The 9,820-nt window shown below is 37.1% G+C and overlaps 1 protein-coding gene across 2 annotated transcripts in view; it reads left to right on the forward strand.

Annotated features, from left to right (window-relative positions):
• The window catches only part of IMPG2 (interphotoreceptor matrix proteoglycan 2), a 78,847-nt gene extending 69,478 nt beyond the window's left edge, over positions 1 to 9,369 (forward strand). The window contains exons 18-19 of one of the 2 annotated variants that reach the window (XM_044381655.3): positions 74 to 153; positions 8,494 to 9,369. In XM_044381655.3, the coding sequence (XP_044237590.3) occupies positions 74 to 153; positions 8,494 to 8,551 (138 nt within the window). In that variant the 3' untranslated portion in view covers positions 8,552 to 9,369. Of the gene's footprint in view, positions 1 to 73; positions 154 to 2,227; positions 7,326 to 8,493 lie in introns of those variants that run through there. The other variant, XM_026492347.4, reaches the window with a different exon arrangement.
• Positions 9,370 to 9,820: the final 451 nt, after the last annotated feature.

The following is a 9,820-nucleotide window of genomic DNA, read 5'->3' on the forward strand; positions in this document are numbered from 1 at the left end:
AAAGCTAGAACTCCTTCAAAAAAGCTGTTGAAGTTTCTCTAATGCAATGTATGGTCTCTTTTTCTTTTCTAAGGAAATTCAAGAAAGAATGAGAATTTTGGAACTGTATGCGAGTGATCCTGAGTTTGTAGCTTTTGTGAGAGAACATCAAATGTAAGCATTTGATCCAGCCTCTTCCTCAGGTTCCTAACAGAGTGCCTTAGAGTAGAGGCACCGGTGTGAGTACATAATTCCTGTCCACGTGACATGGGTTCTGGTGATAACCAATGTTTGTTGAGTTCTTTACAGTTAATATGCTTCCACACAGATTGCCTCATTTATTCTCCATAATGGCTTTTTAAGTTGAATGTTTCGTATTTAATTTTTTTAAAAAAAGATTTTATTGATTTATTTGAGAGAGAGAGAGAGAGAGAGAGAGAGAGCATGAGACGGGGGAGGGGAGGAGGGAGAAGGAGAAGCAGATTCCCCACTGAGCAGGGAGCCCCATGTGGGGTTCAATCCCAGGACCCTGGAATCATGACCTGAACTGAAGGCAGACACTTAACCGACTGAGCCACCCAGGTGCCCCTGTATTTAAGTTTTATAAGTGAGGAGAGGAAGCCTCCAAGAGATGAAGGGACTTATGATCACAATGATAGCAAATGGCAGAGATGATTTAAAACTAAGACAGTATCTGTTCTGGCCTAGAGATTCCTGGGCTGTGTCATATTTTCTCTCCTGTTACCATGAATATCACCTGTGATTTCATGCTATACGATATTTTTCATAGACAGTTTCTATGAAAAGCACTTAAGCAGCCATAAATCCTCATGTATATCGATGTATGCTTCTAATTCTATCTTTGTAGACACTGGTCAGTATGCTTTGAATTACACAAATCTCATTAAGGTATATTTCCTGCCTTTATCAAGTTCATCTTACATTTCACTCTATCTCTTTCCATTTGCTTTTCTCAGCATGCATTTTGGGCAAATGTCTGTAACTATTTTTCTTTGTTCCCCAGGATCCATAACCAGACTTAGGTCACAAAAATAAACTATCTTGTAAAGAGACCATTATGGACATTAGTTGAGTATAGTGGGTGAGATATAATTTGGCTTTGATATTTGGTCCTGCTGCCCTCATAAAGGTACTTCCTCATGGATGGGTTCCATCAAGGCTGGATATCTTCACCTAGCTTTTAGAAGAGAAAAACCAGGGCAATTCATCCATGCTTGCAGAAGAAATTGATGAAGGGTCATGATAACACACATGGCCCTGATGGGAGCCGCTGCCCCTTTGCTCTGAATCCCTTTGTTCCGATAGGCAGCCCCTCACTCATGGTTCTTCTTTGATTAATTGGAACCTGAGGAAACTGAAGATGATGCTTTTTAAATTCCAAATATGGTGGAGACTCCTTTAAAAATCTCTGAACATCTGACGTGGCCCCTGGGAGGTGCTGTCAGCCTTGCTGAATGCTGTGAGAGCACTATTACTGGGAGTCTGCCTTTTAAAGACCAGGACTCCCACTCATTCCTGCATCTCCAGCCAACAGATGGCCTGTGGCTCCGTTTCAGTATTATCCAATAGAGAGAACATGACTGATGTTTCCTAAGACTCTTCAAGCCCCTTAGAGCCACCTGCTTGAATGTGTTCCCTGAATTAAAAATGCATTTCATCTAGACTAGGACATCCAAAGAAAGGATTCAGAAGAGCCTAATTAGGGACACACAGATTAACTACATGCTACAGTTCCTTATGGTAACTTCTGTTGAAATATACCAAAAAAAAAAAAATCCATGTAACAAAGAAGATTTAAACAAGAAGATCCAGTGAAACTAAAAAAGTCTACACAGACACCGTAACCTTAAGAAGGATGTTCATTGAGGGAAGACAGCATTGAAAAAATGTTAGGCATGCCGTCCATATGACATTTTCAATTTCACTTAGTCTCAGCATTTTCATCTACGAGTAGCCCAAGAATATGTTGGTAGGCTTGATTTAGAATTCATAAAAGCATGACATGGTCTTGACAGAGTGGGGTTTCTTTTTCGTTGTTGTTTTTGTTTGTTTGCCTTGTTTGTTTTTTAAATCAGCAAAGCACAGAACAACTTCCCGGCAAAGGAAGGAAATAGAAAGTGTTGGTGATCTTAGGAACATAGTTTGGTGATGTATTACAACAAAAGTGCATTTCAGGGCATTCTTGGTTTTCCATTAATTGTTCTCTGTTTTCTTTTTTTCATGTTAGGGAAGAGCTTTAATCAAAACTTCTATTTTGAAACTGATCAGAAGCCTAGAGAAGATGGAGATCACTTGCTACTAATGTCATATAATTAACCTGGATTTTGAACTCGGTTGAAAGAAGAATTTTCTACTGAAAAAATTGAGTTTGGGGACCAAAATTTTTTTCCAACTTAAAATTTTAGAATGTAGTAAGAGATGTGATAATTTTTATACCTACAAAGACCAAAAGCTGTATTTAAAGAAACTGAAAACTGTATGAGTTCTGGGAAATATTAACAAGGAAAAAATGGCCTGGGAGTTGGGGCTGCATTTGCTTTCTACTTCTGAATCTCTGAAGGTGTATCTCAGTAACTGTGGCTCAGGTTTTCCTGGAGGAAGATAAGGCAAGACTCTTACAGGAGAAGGCAGGCTTAGTAAGTGAATATTTTGTAGCATGTTTGTTATTCTTAGGTGGAATGAGAAGCCTTTGAAGTAGTTTTAATATAGTTTGTAGTCAGACACTCATCTAAATAAAAACTATTAAGTTTTTTTTGGCAATTAGACTGCTGAAGAAAAAACAACCTTTTTGCTGCAATATAGAGTTAAGCTTGTGCTCTGAGTTTCTACCAGAGTTTTGAATTTCCTGAGCATGTGAATCAAGACCACATTATTGTTAAGTATGTCAGTATCCTATTTTTTTTTTTTTAGTTGTCAAGAACAATACATATGTATAGTGTTTAATGGGTTCCTGTTAGACTACAGATGAATTTAATCATGTGGACAGGGAGGGAGTAGGCATTGGGTCAAGCGCACACCACTGAGAATATACTTTGCCGATTGGTGGGTGGACTGAGTCCAACTAACAGGCTTCCTGACTCTTCTTCTGCTATCTCATGTGTCCTAGGCAAGTCCTGGATCTTCTTTAGTTCCTGGTATATTAATTTGGAAAGCAGCACTCACATAGTATAGGTTAGCTCGTTTACATTGCTTCTCCTTATGTAATAGCTCTTGTCTAAATTCATTCCTGCTTATAAGAAACATGACAGGGCTTTCATTGCAATTAAAATTTTTAAAAACTATATAGGTAGGAAATGTCCACATATTATATAAATTTTAATTGAAAATGGAAGTTTTCCTCTTTCTCTCTAGTATGTTTTCAAATAGGTAGCTTTGAAGGGGGCAAGGAGAGGGCCGAATAATCTTCGCTATTAATATCAAATTGCATATACAAATAGCTTATTATTAATACATTTATTTTATGTTAGATGTCTTCATGTTTGCCAAAAACAATCTTGAACATTTTGATTTCTTTCTGACCAGATATAACTAACCAGGATAGATTGACTATAAGATAAAATACTTGGTTCTCTTATTTTTTTTTTCTTAACTTGATGATTGCCAATGTCACTCATTGTGGAGGCACCCAAAACTAAATCTCTGAGTATGTGGCTCAGTAAAGCTATTGAAAGCCTAGAAGATATCCAGGTAGTTTGCCAAGTATGTGTGGTGTGTGTTTGTATGAAGGTTCCCGTATCGGTATTCCTTTTCATTTCCTACTCACTTAATGGATTTTCTACAAGTTCAGTGTAGATACAAGCCACTGCTGGGAAGTTTTCTTTTGGGTTCATTTGAAAGGACTTGATAATTATCTTTAAAACATTATAAATGTTGATGACATTTGCCACTACTAAATGCTTAATTTTATTTGTAAAACTTACAAAGATTTCTGTTTAGCTTTTTTCTGTTTTAAACTTTCCCCCTAAACTTATATGTGTTAAATGAAAAGAAAATTTGTTTTTATCACACATTAACCTTAGAATGCAACCATCTGAATGTCTGCTTGCTGGCAGAGTTCTATGTAGATGGGCATAAAAGGAGTCTGGGGGCAAGTCACCACATGGAACAGTTAGGAGAAGCACAAATTAAAAGAGCTAAAGAAGGATCGTTGTTTTCCAGAAGCCAAGCAGTAAAGTGGGAATTTGAGAATTCTGACATGTCGCTGTCTGTGCTTCCCTTTCATACGACCTTTTCGTGCAAGAGTAAATCATTCAGCCCTACATGAATGTCTGCTCCACACCTATTAAATAGAAGAATAAAGGAACTCCCATACTCTCAGGGAGAGACTGGAGGCCTCAGTCCAGGAATAACAACTTCTGCCCTACTCTTGGTGTAGCTGAACCACAGCGGGAAAGATCAGAGAATGCAGTTTCCACGGTGAAGATGCATAGGGCTAAAGGAGCTATCGCTCTGACAGGGCAGAGGACAGGGAAGAGCTTCTTTTTAAAAGAGCTTTCCCTGAGGCAGTTTAATGGCATATTCATGGTAAAAGTATAAGGGCTAAACTCTCCTTTAGGTTGTGTGAGTATTGGAACATTCTCATTAACCTAGTAATAGAGTATTTAATAAAAATATCATCTTATTTGAAAACAATAAAATGCAGTTAGCACTAAAAGTGCATGCTGAATAACTCACACTTCTTTTTTTTTTTTTTTTTGGATTCATAAAGTGCTTTGGAGTCTTGTATATATAGCCTTTATCACTGAGTGTACATACACAATTACTGTTTTCCTGGGTCTGGATGAAGGGGAATTTATTTGATAAATAAGACTCCATTTCTACCATGGCAAAGTTTTAAGGGTATTTGTTCACATTTATGTGCCCTAAAGTCCCATTTACTACTTAATAAAACAAGTGTAGGTTTTACTTGATTTTATTCCCACTTCTTTGTTTTTTCTTCTCCAGTATCTAGTTACTATGGGTTACTTTCCCTCCCCTTTGTTACCACATAGTGAATTGTAATGTAGTTGAACAACCTGACTTAATAGTACTTGTGACAAAAAGATGGGAATTGCACAAATACTTTTTGTAGGCCCTAAAAATATGTTGGCTCAAATGGTACCCGAATTAGTTATTCGTTTGTGTGCTTGTTTTATAAGTTTGCCTTACATTTCATGATTTTTAGGCAGCTGGTATCATTGTGTCATTTCCATGTTTTCAGTAAGGGATACTCTGACATCTATTAGTCTGTGAATTGCATTTTTATTTTGAAATGGGAAGAAAAGCAACATATTTATTCCGTAAGGAAATAGCTGATTTAGGAGAATAACTTATCTTTATTAAATTGAGATGTTTTAACCTTGAAAAATATGGGTCAGTTTCTTTTTTTTCTTTTTTTCTTTCTAAAATGTCTCTAACAATTCCCTGTAGGAATGGGTGGGACCAGCCTTCCTCATTTACAATCCAGCTGTGATGAGTAATGGAGCCTAGCTCATTCTATTCCCTAGTGTGTAATAAATGCAGAAAAACAGTGTGAAGGGCACAATCCTCAAATCAATTGTGTTGTGTTACACAAAGGATCCTGGCTGGAGGTGATAGGGTGGAAGGGTACCAGAAAGTAATTGATGATGTAAAGAATCTGCCTGGGAATTATTTTGATTAATGTTTTTTATAACATCTTACACTACTATGAGTTAATAAGATGCAGGTCAAACCACTTTCTGCAGGGTAGTTAAGCACAGATTAAAACACTCCACTATGAAATTTGCAGCTATAATCTAGATTAAATGACCCCTTATTCTGGCTTTTCTCTTTTTCACTTATATTTAGTTATTTCTTTAAATATTAAGGGTATAAATAGGAAAAAAGTAAAAGTGGTATTAGACAAAAAAAGGCATAATTATTTATGTGTCAGAATTATGATTCTAAAGTGATTGTGTACATGCCATAATATATAGTGAGTATGGGGTATGGATAATGAAAGATTCTTCTTTTTTATCTTGTTTATGACATGTTACGTAAAGTATAGATCAGGTAAGTTCATGTTACTGTACTGCTTTCTTGAAATGCTCTAGTCTTAATGTTCACTAACTAGAAATAAAAATTTAAAAATCTTTATATAAAATCTGTCTTTTCTCATGTATATAATTGTGCTATTTTTATTATTAATAAACTTTTTTTATTTTAGAGAGAGTGCAAGCAGGAGGAGGGCCAAAGGGAGAGGGAGAGGGAGAGAGAGAGAGAGAGAGAGAGAATCCCATGTAGACTCTGAGCTGAGCGTGGAGCTCTATGCAGGGCTTGATCCGGACCTGAGCTGAAACCAAGAGTCAGCACTTAACGAACTGAGCCACTGGGGCGCCCCAATAAACTTCTCTTTTAAGAACCTCCCTACATTTTTGGGTTTTTTGTGGGTTTTTTTGGTCAATTAGAAGAAAACGTAGACTGTAGCAACAGTTGTGTTGTAATTACCAGAGATACACACAATGTGAGTATGGTACGGAAATGAAAATCATTCTTTCATTAATCTTTGTGTAGTGAGAATGTAGGGGAACTGAGGACAAATTGAGAGCCCACTTTTTGCCTTAAATTTTGTTGATAATGATGCTGAGTCATTATTTGGCCTGTCTTGAACTTTACTCTTTTAAACTCATAGAAGCTTTCATTTTTTCTTCATTTGCTTAAGGCAGGGATGGGAAGAAAACTGATGGAGTTGGTTAAAGAAAGATTTGTGGGGGATAGTAGCTAGCACCAGCTGTTCTGTAGCTAGAGAAGGAATTGGTGACCTGTCTAAAAAGAGCAGAAAACACATAAATATGGTATTAGCAGTCTAAAGCAATCCTGCATGGGAAAGGCAGAAGGAAAATCAGCTACGACCTGTCTAAGCATCTGCATCAGAAACCTCAATTTTCAGTCTCTTTCCTCCTTACATTTACCTCTTGGCTTTCTGGCAATAAGGCATGAGGAAATCCTAAATCAATCTTAGAAAGAGGAAGGTAGTCTTAATCTGATTCCAAAGACGGTATTATAAAAGCACAGACAGGGAGAAATGTGTCTAATAAAAATGCCTGTTAACTAATTAATTAGTGACCTAGTTTTAGTTACTAATTAGGAGAAACAGTGAGTAATAACCCTATTTTTAATAAGTCTGGTCAGGGTAAGCCCTAGTCACTGTTAGCTCTTGCCCTCATGATGCTGGTCGGCTTTCTAGGTCCCTAAATATAAGTCCCATCTGAGTTAGTCCTTGATGGGCTGTGTTCCATGAACTAAACTTTAAATTATCTTCCCACCAACACACACAAATATTTTGTGTCCCCCCCCCTTTTAAAAAAAGATGTATTTATTTGAAAGAGAGGGAGAGAAAGAGAGAGAGAGAGAGAGAGAGAGAGCGAGCATGAGTGGGGGGAGGGGCAGGGGAGAGGGAGAGAGAATTTCAAGCAGACCCTTCACGGAGCGGGGATCCTAACACAGGGTTCAATCTCATGACCCTGAGATCCTGACCTGAGCTGAAACCAAAAGTTGGATGCTCAACTGCCACCCAGGTGCCCCGTGTCTTTTCTCCCCACCCCCCGCTTTTTCGGTGCAAATAAATCTCTGCTAAGGTAACAATAGCTGTTAAGGAATCATGATTTTTTAAAAAAGATTTCATTTATTTATTTGAGAGAGAGAGAGAGATCATGTGAGTGGCGAGGGGCAGAGGGAGAGGGAGAAAGAATTTGAAGCACTGAGCTCAGAGCTCTATGTGGGGCTTGATCCCAGGACCCTGAGATCATGACCTGAGCCGAGACCAAGAGTTGGACGCTTAACTGACTGAGCCAGTCAGGCACCCCAAGGAATCATGATTTTCTCAGTAACACCAAAATGGTATGTGGGCTTTCTGAATATAATTCATTTTTCCAAATGAAGAACTCTCATTGTCAATATTGCACGCACATGGCACGTTTGGGGAAGAATATGCATATTTTCGGCAGGCAGGTCTTTAAAAGAGTCTCAGAAAATCGACAAAAACTTCTGTCACACCCTTTTCTGTACCATGTACATGCTTTCATTCCATTATTCACCAACACTTTTATAATTTTTTAAATTGGTGTCACTGACTTTCCACTAAACTGAGTTCTTTGATGTTAGAGTCATGTCTTGCAAATTTGTTATTCATGAAACCAAAGAATGGTTTGTCTACTGTAGACAGAGTTTGTCTACAGTAATTATTAATTCAATTGGCTTGAGATATTGGGTCATATGTGGATACCTATTTTATGACTAGCAAGCAAATGATTAATTTGTCTTTTGGGAACAAATTAGGTGGACCTCTGAGTAGTTTACAGACTTTTAAAATATGTGGTTTATAGAGATTTTAAAATAATCAGAAGTGTGTCAAGAGATCAGCTTCATGCATTTATATCTAATTCTCATTGAGTTATTCACAGATCATAAAGCAGAAAACATTTCACAAAAACGTATCAATGTATGGAATGTTACATCCAGATGTAGTAACATTTCTGGGTTTCTCAACCACAGACTCAAGGAGGAAGCCTGGATGAAGAGGAAGAGTGTGAGGAATGTGGTAGGATGGTAGATACGAGTTTCCCGTGTACGGCTGGTGAAGGAGCGAATATGGGGGAGCTTGTAGAAACAGGTAGGTTTGCAGGAACAATAATTTGACTTCACTTTCTACTGATAGAGTTGGGAGCATAATGCGTATAGAAAGCATTGTTTAATCTTAAAATACAAGTGTTATTTTTAAAAATTATTTTATTTCTTGTTTATTTCTTTGTTGCGTAGGGCAGAATAAAATAAAGGCACTAGAGAGCAAGATGTGACTCAGTTCGTCCCTTTCTTCAAACCAACCAACCTCAACAAAACACTACCAGAGAGAGGGATAAGTAGTTCGTTAAACTTGCCAGTTTTATTTATGTTCTTGTAATGCTATCTTTTGAAAGTTAGTGATGCTGTCCCTTCAAAAGTGGTCATGTTTATCCTGCATGTAGCAGCAACCGATTTTATTTCCTCTTAGGTTCCCCATGTTTACCATAGGTGAAAATTGGTAACTAAATCCTAGCAGAGTGGCTGGTGTCTCGGTCCTCCAAAGGAAAAGCCCTGAGAGGGGAGGGCTCATGTCGAATTCCTCCAGGTCATATTTCCCGTATATGATATAAGTTCTTGGAAGCATCTCTTTGGCTCTGTGTTCCTAAGGGGGTGGGTATTAGTCTTGCTCAGTGTCAGATAATTGGCAAATACTCAACAAGGATGATATTGCTGCTTATATGATACCATCAAAGGTTTGTGTGTTACCAAAGCAAATGTTAAATATTTTATTGCTTATAATGAATGAGGGAAGTACATTTATGATTCAGATTTTAAATTGCTATTGCTCTGAAGTCGCAGAAAATAAAACAGATTAAAAATTTTTTGAAGTTTGAGGAAAAATCAAATTGTAATTATTTGATAAAACAGATATGGGTTTAATCTCTAATCGATTTTTGTAATTAGTAGTTATGATGCTCCTTTCCCTGCCTTTTAAAAAAATTTTACCATGGGCACCATTTTTCCACTTAAAAACTTTTTATACAGAAAACTTTTGTGAAATTTCTTTTCCTCAAAGAATCTGTGCTTTTTGCTAACTTAATATCTTATTTACTATAAATGAGAGAAGGCTGATGATCTAAATTAAAGAAAAAATTGTTCTTTATCTTTTCTTTTTTTATACTATTTGGATTTGGAATGCCATAGATAAAATAAGCATCAAGATCACATTCTACCATTTAGTGATAATTTCATTTTGGATGAATAATCAGTAATTCACGTTGCAGTCTTTGCTGGAAAAATGGATTTAACGGCCTGTTTC

This window comes from Ursus arctos, unplaced genomic scaffold (assembly GCF_023065955.2).
Source record: "Ursus arctos isolate Adak ecotype North America unplaced genomic scaffold, UrsArc2.0 scaffold_4, whole genome shotgun sequence".
In the NCBI taxonomy this organism is placed as follows: domain Eukaryota; kingdom Metazoa; phylum Chordata; class Mammalia; order Carnivora; family Ursidae; genus Ursus; species Ursus arctos.